The sequence below is a fragment of the Cupressus sempervirens genome, chromosome 9 (assembly GCF_028749045.1).
Source record: "Cupressus sempervirens isolate cs-2001-9-10 chromosome 9, ASM2874904v1, whole genome shotgun sequence".
In the NCBI taxonomy this organism is placed as follows: Eukaryota; Viridiplantae; Streptophyta; class Pinopsida; order Cupressales; family Cupressaceae; genus Cupressus; species Cupressus sempervirens.
The window spans coordinates 418,243,383-418,256,975 of record NC_143126.1 but is presented as its reverse complement, the minus strand read 5'-3'; the positions used below and the strand labels follow the sequence as shown (position 1 = coordinate 418,256,975).

Genomic DNA, 13,593 nt, shown 5'->3' with positions numbered 1-13,593 from the left:
CAAATTTTAAGTTATATTACAACGCAAACAAATTGACTAAAGATATAAATATCTAGTAATTCCCACATGCTGAAAGCTTTATATTGACCAGTGAAAATATATGTATTAAGTGATCATTATTTCCAATGTTTAAGTTTGAAATAATATAGCTGTGACTTTAGCACATGAATAGTTGGAAGGAAATTTAATTTGGACTGCAGCAAATCATTTTGAGCATAAAACTATTAAGTTTGATCGCAAGAGGGTTTCAAGAAGCAACATCTGTAGAGTAATCTTACTTCTGTAATGAATGAGCAATTTCGGAAATGTTGGATGCATGGATTGTTTTGCTGACACTTTTTTTTAAATCTTGAGTCATTCCGATTGAAGCTTGGGGTTTTCTTCTTATCAGTCTCATTTATTATTTAGCTGGCTTACTGGGACAACAATGCAAAGCATGAGAATAAGGATACTACAATTAGAGGGGAGATGTTCCATTCCCATTTCAACCATCATTAGATGGGAGATGTCAAAGAAGTGACACCATCAGAATTCTAATTTGAACCGTTTTTCTGATTTGATACATATGGACCTTCATTGGAGCAACTTGTATCAAGGAAGTTGATGTACAAATAAGTTTTTATTATCCTAAGTATTGCATTTATCTACTCAGTGTAGTCTCTCTTATTTGTATTTCTATACATACTATAAGAGCTATATGTCTTGATCTTTTCTTTTGTCTCTGAGGATGTTCTTGCAGGAAAAATAGTACATTAGACATGCTACCAAATATTGTGCAGGACTCAATCTTATGATAGTAGCTCCAAAGAAGTTTTGATCTAAGATTCATTTTAAGCTGTTGTTCATGCTAGATAAAGTGAGGCTATTTGAGCAAGATAACTTCTATCATTAGAATTATGAGTATCCTATGGCATGAGGGAGTTTGGTACATCTGTTAGAGGTAAATTTGGAAGTCAAGAGGTTGATGCATGAACTTGGAGCTTCAGAAGGGAGCCACTTTAGCATGAATATTTGATGTAACTAAAGTTGGTGATAAATCCATAGTTCAGTACATTCACTCATGTTTCTATGAATTGAGGTATACTTTTGTGACAGAGGGACTAGATAGAGGATATGGTTCAGTTTACTTTTGAGGATCTTCATCATATTTATTTAGAGGGAGTAGATGATGTCGACATGGATTCTCTAGTGATCAAGAAACTATAGAAGTCAGAGGACTACGATTCATGAGATAAAATTAAATATGTGCAGGCTAAAAGGTCTTTATGTGAATGGTTAAACCTTAGATAGATATTTGGAATATTATTTATTTAGAGTACATTATCATTGAAGATCTGACAACCGATATTTTCTCCAAGCCTTCTACCAAAGTTAAAGTTTGTACATTATTGAAGAGAAGCTTGAATTAATGGATCAGAGCCTTTAGTGAGAAGGAGCCTCAACATGAGTGATTACCTGAGATGTACTATAATGCATCCTTCTTCGTGAGAGAGAAGTTTGAGGTAAAAGCCTTTGTTCCACTCTGAAAATGTTCATGGTGGATGTCATGTTAGTTACTACATGATTTTGTGGAAACATAATGGGAGGTGACGATCTTTTATTGATATTTGTTTATGGTTACTATAGTAAGGTGATGATCTTACAATAGTCTGACCTTCTATCATGATGGATGTCATATGGTTGATATCTAAGCAGATATTATATCTTGTAAACCAATCAACTAAAAGATAGATATCGTCACATAGATATCAATGAGTTGTATTGTATAGATATATCATGGTCGATTTAATATTTGTGGTACATGCACACATACCTTGTGAACATTTGAGTACTTGGTGAGTATAACGCGACTTGATAATATGAGGCCTTTATTTCTGATATCATGTGATGATATCCTCATAATGAATATCTTTTGATCAAAGATATCCATACTCATGCCATTCTTGATAGTGCATTCAAGTAATATCAAATCATGTGTTTATCCTCCCTAGCTAAGAGGGAGTGTTGCTGTTTTTGTAGCTTTTGTTGGATGAATTCCATGTGACAAAACTATCGAAGATGCATATATATTTAGTATATAATATATATGAGATATAATATATATACTTAACACACACACACACACACACACATAATATAATTATTATGTGATGCTAAAGAAATTAATATAATGATCCAAGAGATATTATGTGCCTATATATATATACACACACACAGTCATAAATAATTGTCATTATATTAGTCACATAATAATGAATAGACATGTCCCATGAAAGGACATGTCTTTCCTTGGCTCATCCTCAATATAAATGCAAGAGAAATTGCTGCCTTTGGAAAACAAAGAAATCACAGGCAGTGCTATTACATTTGCAGTGATCATAACGCAACATATTGTGATCATACATTTTTGTTTTTTGCCCTTTTTTCACACATATATCGTGGGTTGTTTCTTTGTTGGATGGTTTTCAGGATTTTACCACAAAAAATAATGACTGATGTTTCAGCATCTGGGTTTTATAATTTTTTCTACAATTTCTTTTTGTTTGGTTATATAGTTTTTTTCTAAGAAATTATTGTTCAGTTTTGTATTTTTCGCTAAAAAAATTGTTGGGTTCTTGGATTTTCTCCTCAAAAACCATTTCTAGGTTTTGACAAGTTTTTCTCCTCAAAAATTGAATCGAGTTTGTTTGATTTTTTTCCAAAAAAATCATGACTGGTATTGCGAGGCTCAGGGTGTTCAGTTTTTTTCCAGAAACTGCATAGGAGGGTTTGACAATTTTCTCCTCAAATTGCGGGTTCAGTTTTAGAAGCTGAAATCGGTGTCTCTGGCTACAAAGAGGGATAGTTTTTATTTTCCCAATGTTAGGTTGGAAGGTTTATGGTTGTCTTGGTCATGTCTAGAAGATCTGCAAAATTAGGGTGGCTCTATACCAGAGGCTCACTTAATAGAGCATTTTGAAGAGAAGGGCACAACCTTTATGCATTCATGACTAAAATACCTACAGATTATGTCTTCTATAAGGTAGTTAGAACGATGACTACTAAGTGAGAGTTTGGAAATTCTGCAATGCTTTTTTGATGGTCATCTTAGGTGCTTTTGCAAGTTTCTATTTCGTGTTTTTGTTAAGGAGTGTTTTGTTTAGAAACATTGTCCTGGAATCTGTTATAAATATAATCTTTTGTCTCTGTTGTCTGTATTAATTTATAATAACACAAGCATTAGAAAGGCTTACCTTGTTTCTTGACTTCTAGATGTGAAGATCAAGCTTTGATACCACTTCTCATGAAATGACTTTCACTATTGAAGAATTCAGCACTAGATACTTGGAAATATAATGGAAATGCTTACAAATACGTTATAATTATAAGCTACTTTGGAGAGTCGACCCTCCAAAAGTCGCCAACAAGAATAATGTTCAGAGTATGATTGTAATAAACTAACCCCTAACTCCTATAGATATCATATGTATGTCTTGGATAGCACCCAGGTTGACCCAAATATCTGAAGCTATATAAATGATCATGTAATAATCAAGGGTTTTGCTATCCACAAGTTGGCTACACATATTCCGAGACAACAATCAATGGGTTAAGGACATAGCAAAGAAAGTTGGGACTGTAATTAATTACCGTCTAAACCACGCTTTAAATTATGATTCTAATATATAAATTAAACTTGTATAAAGGAGCAGATGTTACTTATCCATACATTGTTCTCAGTGGAAGCAATGAACATATCCTGTGATATGCTTTTTGCAATTAGATATCTTATATAATGAACTGCCTAAAATGTTCATTGGATAAGTTGGGCTGTGAATAAATTTTAACCTAAAGATTAAGTAACTAAAGTTCTCAAAATCAGACAAATAGATTTTGGTTGCTGAACTAGTTAAATGCATTAAATAGCAATCTCCTTATCCATTCATCAAGAAGGCAGTCATTCACATGCTTAACTTTTAAACATGAGGTGGGGGCGAGTCTGAGGACTCTATCGATTGGGAAAAGGCTCCAAATTAATTAGGGCATCTTGAGGGCACAAAATTCTAAGGATTTAGTCATTCTTCTGATGTCAGAACATTTAAGTCCGTTTTTCCTGGTGGCAGGGATAACTTAAAGTCAAATTGTACGTGAAAGTTAATAAATATCCAATCAACACGTAGAAGACATTTGTAAAAAAGAACCTCAGTATAATGGGAATTAGTTATCAGGTGGGTTCTAATACCATGCTGTGTAATGTGTTAATTTAAACGTAGGCAAGTTTGACTTTAGCATGTGCTTTTTCTCAATTTGGTTTGAAACAAGTGGGAATATCCTCACAATTTAATCTCTTGGCCAACAATTTTTTCTCTGCATATGTCATTCTTGTAGTCATGGATACCTCCTCTAACAGATACGAAGTCTGCATTTGCCATTCTTATGAACATGGGTACATCTTCTATGTACTGAGAGCAACTCTATTCTAAAGGGACATGGGAGTAGAGAGAGGAATGGAGGGGGGGTAAGGAAGGGGTCAGGATTATCCAAACATTTACTTTGTGTTATTTCAAAATGCTACATTATAAACTCTTGCACTTCTTTAGGGCAGATTGCCTTTTTTTAACTCAGCATGATGGTGAATTCTACTAGTTCATCCATGTGTTTTTTTTTGGCTTATTTTGTTTGTTTAGTTTGATTCATTGATTACCAAAATTAATTGGACATTTGCTGTGAAACATAGATGTTGTCAAAGTTCGCCTACAGATGGAATATGTTGGCCAGCGAGGTCCACTATCTGGAATGGTATTTTTCATGGTTTCTTTATCAGTCTTATTGTTATATTCTAGCAGTTTGGAAAATTATTTCCCGCTTTTCTGTATTAATGGAAGTTCTTCCTTTGTGCTCTAAAAGGAAGTCATACGTATGCTTTTTTCTGTGTGGTTTGAGTTCTTTGTTGTCTTCTCATTGCCTACTGTAATACAGTTTTTTCCTTTATCACACTTATTAAGACTTTTATATCATCTTTCATACAGACAAAAACATTTGTTCAATTAACAAAAAACGAAGGACTTTGCACATTATACTCAGGCTTCGCACCTGCTCTTTTGAGGTCTTTTGTTTATGGTGGCTTGCGACTGGGTTTGTATGAACCATGCAAATATGCCAGTAATTATGCTTTTGGGCATACAGGTATAGTGACAAATTTTGCATCAGGGGCATTCTCTGGTTCTCTAGCTACCGCTCTGACAAATCCTACAGAGATTTTGAAGGTTTTTATCACTCAACTCAATTCATAATCTTCTGTTGATTTATATTTTATATAACAAAATCATGGGTTTACGGTGCATTATTTTCATTACTTCTTTTGATTGTGAACTATTTGAGATGATTGTGTTCAGGTTCGTTTACAAATGAAAAAGGGATCTGGAAGCAAGGGATCAATTCATGAATTCTCTCACATTGTTGCAACAGAGGGAATCACTGGTCTTTGGAAAGGGGTGGGTCCGGCAATGACAAGAGCCGCTACATTAACAGCATCACAACTAGCAACATATGATGAATCCAAGCAGGTTGTTTGTTGTGTGGTGCTTCGTTTCCTTTCTTTTAAAATAATTCGTTAGTGCGATTTTCAGTGTGCATTGCTATAACTTGGTTAGGATCTTTCTTAATTGGCAACTAGTAATATTAACCTCTAAGAAGGTTACTAGTTTTTATTCAAAAAAATTGGGAACTAAAATGACTAGTTGGATGTAATATTTTCCTAAATTTGTTACACAGGTTATGACACGCTGGACATCTCTTGAAGAAGGATTCTTTCTACATCTCAGGTAAAGTAAACCTTGCACCATTATAATTTTAAGTCACTATCATTGCATTTTTTACAATGAGTGTATGCACTTCTATTTTCTAGATTTATGGAGTTGAAATTAATGGTGCTCCATTGTCTACTAACATCATATTCTTAAATGTAAGATTGTATGCAGTGCAAGTGCAATAGCAGGCATTGTGGGAACTTTAGCTACCGCGCCTATTGATACTGTCAAAACACGACTAATGATGCAGAGAGAGTCTGCTCAAATCGGAATATATAAGAATGGGTTCCATTGTGCTTACAAGGTAGAAAACATTCTTTTGAAACTGGCTCGTATCATTCAATACAAATTAGTATCATATCATAAACTTCAGCTTACTATTTTTTTCTTGCGATTAAGTTAGCATGTAAGCTAAAATCAAGCTCTTGACAATAAATACTGAACACTATTTTTTTCTTGCGATTAAGTTAGCATGTAAGCTAAAATCAAGCTCTTGACAATAAATACTGAACATATGTTTTTTGTTTTTTTCGGGTCAGTGTTGTATGGTCTTGGGGAATGTTTTCTTTCTCTGTGGTCAGTGAAATGTGGTCTTGGGGACCAGTTCCATTACATTAAATAACTGAATGTCTTATTAAGGTTGAAGTAAAATGTTTTTGTCAGAATTTCTACATGGTTTCCAATCATAGCTTATCAGATATGATCAAACTTTCCAAGTATTGAAACTTAAGGATTCTTACTTTCTGACAGGCAATCTGTTTATTTTCTTGAAATAAAATTAACACAAACCAGAAAATCCACATTTTCAACCTACGAATTTCCTCAAAATCTCTAAAATATTAGTGTGAGATGCAAATTATTTCTTTGCATCTTCCTTTTTGGAAGCATGTATGAGTTGTTTAGTAGTCTCTTTGTTGATGGAAATGATATTGTGGTAATAAGGCTCCTTTTGGCTCTTAATCTGTTTCACTAGTTGCTTTTCTATTGAGTTCTTTTAGATTTGCCATTTTGATTTTAAAGTACCGGAGGTGAAAAAAGGGTTTTAATTTTATAAATTATGCCCTAGACCAACTTTTATTGTTATATTGCACTCTAAGATTGTTTTTTTTTGAAAATTTGTTATTCATTTTGTATCGTTCATGAAGAGGACAGCATTTGATATTTTGTCTACTAGGCTTAGTTTATAGTTATCGTTTTCCATGGTGTGAGGAATGCCAGTAAAAAGTTCAATTTGTTGCCACTGCTACAGATTGTCTGGATTCTGAGATCAGTAGACAACATAAACTTGTAAACATTATGTAAGAAGACTAAACCATGTTCAAACAATACCTTTGAAACATACATAGACTAAATATTTTAAGATGTTGGACTTTGAAGTGAGAATTAATGAGTAATTAACACCATAGATTGTTAGACATTGTGGGGTTCTGATCAGGATGAGAAGTGATGCTTGAGAAAATAGCCAAGGAAAAGTTCAAACATGTAATATGTTATAAATAGAGTTAAGAATATACTAAAACATGCCAGTATTTGTTTTTGTTATTAAGGGAAAATGTGAGATTTTGAAAGAGCCCAAACCCTTTTACAAGTTGGAAGGCAAGTGCACATTGGGTCCCAAATGTAAAGCAAACAAGAAATATGATTCCATGAGAAATGAATCACCATAATATTAACCAAAAGAAAAATTCAAACCTATCGGTAGAATAACTGTACAGTCATAGTGGAGAGGTTACGCATAAGACCTTAATTTTAAGCCTTTTGTTCCATTCCATATCTATCTGAGGAAGCACAGATGTTCCTCAATGACCTCAGTGTTCTCAATGATAATATATTCATTGATCATCTTAAGATACCTTATCTACCCCTTCTTTTGCATGGGGAAAATAAGGCCAAGGTTTGACTAATGTAACTAGAAAGATGGCTATTGTGGGAACTGAAACCAGAAGACGTTGACTTAATTCTAGAGAAATTAGATCACAAGAATCGACTTAGAAGGTTGCCAATGGCCATTAGAAAGCATCGGAGTAGATTAGCTCTAGAAGACAAAATAAATGAAGGTCTTATCTTGGAATGTAAGAGGGCTCAATAACCCTTAGATAGAGTGTAGTCAAATTTTGCATAAAATAAAACTGCCTTGATATGTTATTGCTTGAAGAAGTGTTTTTTAAAACTTTTTTTTAGCTTTGATTGCACTTTTGGTGGGATTGGAACAATCTGGGATGCCCAAATTCTTTATGGAGAGGATATAAGGAAAGATTAAGACTATATTGGAATATTATTTCACAATGAATCCAATAAAGATCATTGGCTTCTTTCATACATATGCACTTCAAACTCTAGAGACAATAGAAAAAAATTGTGGAGTAAGTTTCTTAGACAAGATTGTGCAGGACAAGATTGAGGATAAATGTGTGCGACGGGCACGAGAGCTTAACTTGTGTGTTCGTGGCCTCTCATCGACTTCTGATCCTCTCTTTGCAGGACACTCTTTCCTCATTGATCAGCTCGGTATCTCTGATATTACTTTGGATAAGTGTTGGTTTGGTCTAGGAGATATCCTTTTCATTAGGTCTTTTACCTTTTCTAACAGGCTTCGTGCTCTTAGAGCGAAGAGAAAGTTTTTCTTTCTTCCCTCTAAGATTTATCTTGATGAAGATCTCACGAAGGCACAGGTTACAGAGTTGAAACATGCACAAGGAATTGTTGTAGAGGTGAGACGAGCTGAAAAATGGGCTGTTATTAGGAATCTTAGAGTAGTTGTTCGAGATTCACCTCCTGCTGGTTGGGAGGTGAGGCAACCCCCAAAAACCGCATGATGGTTTTGACAACAAGCTAATAAGAAGGAGAAGCCCTCCACTCCTCTTCTTGTCAATTGCTAGAATGGTAATGGATCTTTATGGTCATTATCGGGTCTCTTTCACGATGCAATGGGGTCTGCCGATATTTTGGCTGTCACGGAAACCCATGAGAGTCCTATGCGCCCTCTTCTAGGTTATCTTGGATACCAATGGTTGTCAGTGTGCAGAGAGGAGGTTCGTACTTCCGGAGGGGTACGTGGGTCCGGGGGTGTTGCTTGTTTGATTAGGGATTATATTTTCAGCTATACATCAGTGGTTCATTCCTACACATTTGCCAAATTTATGTGGGTCCATATTGGCCATTAGAATCACCGATAGAGAGACATCTTTCTTGCAGTTTGTTACTTTCCACTGACCTCTTCCCCTTATGCCATTCACAAGGCTGAGAACGGGGATCCATTTTGCGATCTTCAGGAGAGTATATCTCAGTTTGCTGCTTTGGGTGACATCATTATTCTTGGTGATTTCAATGCACGGACCAAGAATCTCCAGAACCCTATACATGACCGTGGCTCTAATTTGACCTGCACCTTTGAGATCGATCTGACTACTCTGGGAGTTCAACGCACTTTTGAGGATGTTCTTGGGCCGCTCTCTTGCTACGGTCGTCACCTCCTCTAGCTCTACGAGTCTTCTGGTTTGTTGATCTTTAACAATTTATCTTGTTTCCCTGGCTCTGACCTCTTTATTTACTAGCCCCATTGTGGCGGTGCGAGTGTTGTGGACTATGTCATCACCTCGTCTTCATTCATTCCCTCCATTCATAGCTTCACCATTTCTTGTCTCCCCTTTGCTGACCATTGCACCTCCCCTCGCTTGTCGCCCTCTCCTCTGCCCCCCACATCCCGTTTGACACTGCCTGTACCTGTACTCACTTTCACTACTCTGAGGGTGATGGTGAGCTCTTTTCTTACCATCTTAGGAGACTGTTGACACTTGCTAGTTTTGATGATTTGTTCGAAGCCTCTGCTATGTTTGATTCACTGGCTTTCGCTATTTGGGAGTTTGCTCTTCTTTCTATTCCCCACCGCTCCCCTCCCTCTCTGATCTAAGCATTGTAATACTTGTCTTGTGAACCAATGGTTTGATGTAGATTGTAAAGCTTTCCATCGCTTTGTTCGCTCCGCCTTTGAGTCTCAATCCCCTCTTTCACCTACCTCCGTTATTCTTACCTCTGGTTTCTTCGCCACAAGAAATGATCTTTTGCCTCTTTGCAGTGTAGATCCCTTTGCTCCACACTTGTTCAGAATCCCTAGGTCTTTTGGTGTACCCTTTTCCCTCGTTGCCCCTCCACCATCATTCTTGACTTTCACTCGCTCACCTCCCACACTATTACACTCTATGACATTCCAGGGCAGCCACCTCTTCATTCCACTCCACCTCGTCTTTGCCATCTATTCACTTCTTCCGGTATTTTTGAGGCCATCCGATTCATGAGATATAGTAGAGTGGCGAATGAGGAAGATTTCCAGGCAGAACTTTTTAAACTTGGTGCTTTGGTCCTCGGATCCTACCTTCCTACACCCTTTAATAGAGTGGTTTGTACTAGATTTCCTGAGTCTTGGTCTCGACATGTGATTTATCCTATTGCACAAGTCTGGGCCTGCTTTCGATCCAGGCAACTACAGGACCATCATGATTGGGCATACTTTTGCCAAACTCTATGCCACTGCTCTAAACACTATGCTATCTAGAGAGTTTGACATTAAAGGTTGTAGGGCAAGAGGCTAGGTCGGTTTTTGAGCGAATTACCAGACTATGGATCATGTTCTCACATTGTGGGCTATTATTGAGGAAGTTAGACACCGGCCTGAGAAAGTCTACTATTGCTTCGTGGACTTTCGTAAGGCTTTTGACTTTGTTCCTAGGATGGCCTTATTCGAGAAACTTAGCAAGATTGGGATCTCAGATATGATAGTGATGGCTATTATGAGACTATATAAAAAGGTGATCAGTCGGTTCAGGACTCGGGAGGGCTTTTCTGTTCCAATTCAGAGCACTATTGGGGTGAAGTAGGGTTGCCCACTTTCCCCCACCCTTTTCAGGTTATATATCGATGAGCTTGAGGACTTCTTTGTGAACTCCTTGCAACTTGGTGACGGGTGCTATTTACATCAAGTCTTGATCTCCATTCTCCTCTTTGTTGATGATGTTGTTCTTTTGGCCTCTTCCCCTGATAGTTTACAACGACCACTTGATGGTTTGGCTTCGTTTTGTGATCAGTGTCAGCGTGTGGTCAACCTGACCAAGACTTGGGTTATGATTTTTAATTGCTTAAAGATATCTCACCTACATTTATTCTTTTAGGGATAGGAGATTGAGATTACTTCCTCTTACATATATCTCGGGGTGAAGTTTTTTGGAGCCCACTTCAGGTTGAGACTGACTGTTCAGTCCAGAGTTAGTAAGGGTATGGGTTCTTTGGCCATGTTGGAGAGATAGTGCTTCAGACACCATTTTCAGGACATTTCGTCTAAGCTGTCCCTCTTAGACTCCTTGGTTCGACCGATTGTTCTCTATGGCTCGGTGGTTTGGGGGCCTTCTCTTCTTGCTTCTGGTTGGACCTCTATTGAGCATGTTCAGACGTTGCTTTTATGATGTATCATTAGATGTCACAGACACACCCCTTAGAACATTGTTTTGGCCGAGTTTGGAGCTCATCCTTTCAAACTCGTGGCCATTTTTGATCTAATCTAGTTTCTCCATTGGCTTTGTGGCTTTTTGGATTTGGCTGTCGACTGACATAGATATTCTCATTTGGCATATTTTGTTCTTTTGTGATGGTTATGAGATTCAACATTGGTACTAGATCTCGCAGTTAGTATGCCTAGGCCACCTCTATGTTGAGCTCGATCTGGATTGAGATTGATCGTCTCCCTCCTTACTAGTTCTCGCTTGATGCTCTTGCTCACCTCCTCCCCTCACGGTAGGAGTTGAATGAGCATGTTAGACAAGATATCTATAGATAGTACATTATTACTACTTGGAGTAATTCTCTTGCCGGATTGTGTCTGAAGATGGCCTTTTATGCTCAGCATTTTCTTGAGATTCAGAATGGTGTTATTGTTCACCCTGCTTATCTTTACCAATGCTGGAATCACACTTTGAGATCCTCTTTGGACTCTTTCAGAGTTGGATCCCACCATCTTCGGGCCCGGACTGATCACCACATTGATAGAGAGAACTGCATTTGTCGACTATGTACTTTGGCAGAGGTGAAGATTGAGACTCACTTTACATTTTGTTGCCCTATCTACTATGAGATCAGAGGGAGATTTTTCTGCCTTTTCAGAAATTGTTTTTCCCTTTCAGCATTCTTTAGCCATACCGATCAGAGATGTCTTGCACTCTATCTATGGGAGGCCACACAACTTCATGATCATACTTTGCAGTCACTCATACCGTAGGGCCATACTTAAGATCAGCTCATCATTGACTTTTTCTCCCTTCTATCTCCACCACGGGGAGCAAAATGGCCATCTGATACCACTCACTCTAGATCAATTTGACATTGCACCAGTTTTTCCAGACAATGACACTCATCCTGTGGTTCTTGGCGTGGCTCTAAGTCTTTGGATCATCCGCGGTTTTAGCCTTCTGTGACTGCTTTCTTTGTACCAAGGAAGGATCCTTAGTCCTTGCCTTGATTTTTTTGGCTTTTTGTCTTGTATAGCTTTTCTTCCGAGTCACTGTTTGGCGCTCCTACTTTGGTTGGCTCTTTTGTTTGTATGCTCAGTCCCATAAACCCATGTGGTTTTTTTCATTGGACATTAATACTATTATCTTATCTTGTTTTCAAGAATGATTTTAAAGACCTTAAAATGGATGCCAATGGGCGATTTCAACACCCCTCTCTTCCCTTTGACAAAGCTGGTGTAATATCTCGGATGGAAATTTTCCCAAATTTCTCACACGTAGTAAACAGCTAATTCATACAATAACTTTCAACAAATGATAAGACTCAGCAATATCGTTTCATTCTGATTTGCAGCAGCACATATATAATAACCATCATCATATGAATTTACAATCAAATCTTCAGCAGATTAACAATCAGCTCCAATTGTACATATAGAAAATAACGGTTAGATTGGAGAGTAGGAAATAATTTCAAGCACAAGTGAGACACCTGATATGATGTCCCCTCAGACAATGGGTTTTCATCCACCTTCTTCTAGCTAGAGGGTTTCTGTCCTCAAGCTGGCCGGAGTTGAGCTTCCAGTTCTTTAAGAGAAGAAATCTGAAAACAAAACCAGTAACCAAACATGGAGAGAGAGCCTCCAAAAGTCCAGTTTGTAACATGTCACTGTGACTTTAATTTCCTTGGGCTGTCTCATCATATTTCTATCAATTTCCTACCTATTCCTCTTGGTTCATTTCGAGTGGATTCCCATTGGCTCTGTGGTGAAAAAGATCATCAGCTTGACAGGGAGAGGAGTATTTGCTGGTTATAATAATAATTTTACGTTAGTATGCAGATTGCAAAGAAAGAATCCTTTGACTAACTGATTAATTTGACTAATAGCTATGATCTCCCCATCAGATGACAGAATTATTTTCCTTCCTTCATAAATTCCCTACCCACAGTTGTATTAGTGAGTGATTAAGTAATTGGCTGAGTATATATTACCATATATATGCAACATAACATATGTAAACTACTATAGTTGTATAATTATTAACCTGCTTATCTCTCTCTCTCTCTCTCTCTATATATATATATATAATCAGTCACCTCCATATTTTATTTATATATATCATATTGAATCTATATTCGTTCTCTGATTCTTCTTTGTAATCAGTATGAGTCTATATATAGAATCCAATCTTCCATTCGATAAGCACCATTAATCTCTGATACTTTTTCATCTCCCCAGATCAACTGCTCTCTTTCCACTTAAATGCCTTTTGGAACAGTTATGTTTAAAGGAGAAATGCCCTTCCAA

General features: G+C 37.1%; 1 protein-coding gene across 11 annotated transcripts in view; it reads left to right on the top strand.

Moving 5' to 3' along the window:
- The window catches only part of LOC149539079 (Mitochondrial substrate carrier family protein), a 159,732-nt gene that overhangs the window by 73,414 nt on the left and 72,725 nt on the right, over positions 1–13,593 (top strand). For all 11 annotated transcript variants that reach the window (XR_016356157.1, XM_089800434.1, XM_089800435.1 and 8 more), the window contains 5 exons: positions 4,718–4,779; positions 5,010–5,246; positions 5,376–5,546; positions 5,755–5,804; positions 5,961–6,093. Coding sequence is in view for 10 of the 11 variants with exons in the window: in XM_089800434.1 (XP_089656560.1) it covers positions 4,718–4,779; positions 5,010–5,246; positions 5,376–5,546; positions 5,755–5,804; positions 5,961–6,093 (653 nt within the window). In the remaining variant the exon portion in view is untranslated. The remainder of the gene's footprint in view (positions 1–4,717; positions 4,780–5,009; positions 5,247–5,375; positions 5,547–5,754; positions 5,805–5,960; positions 6,094–13,593) is intronic.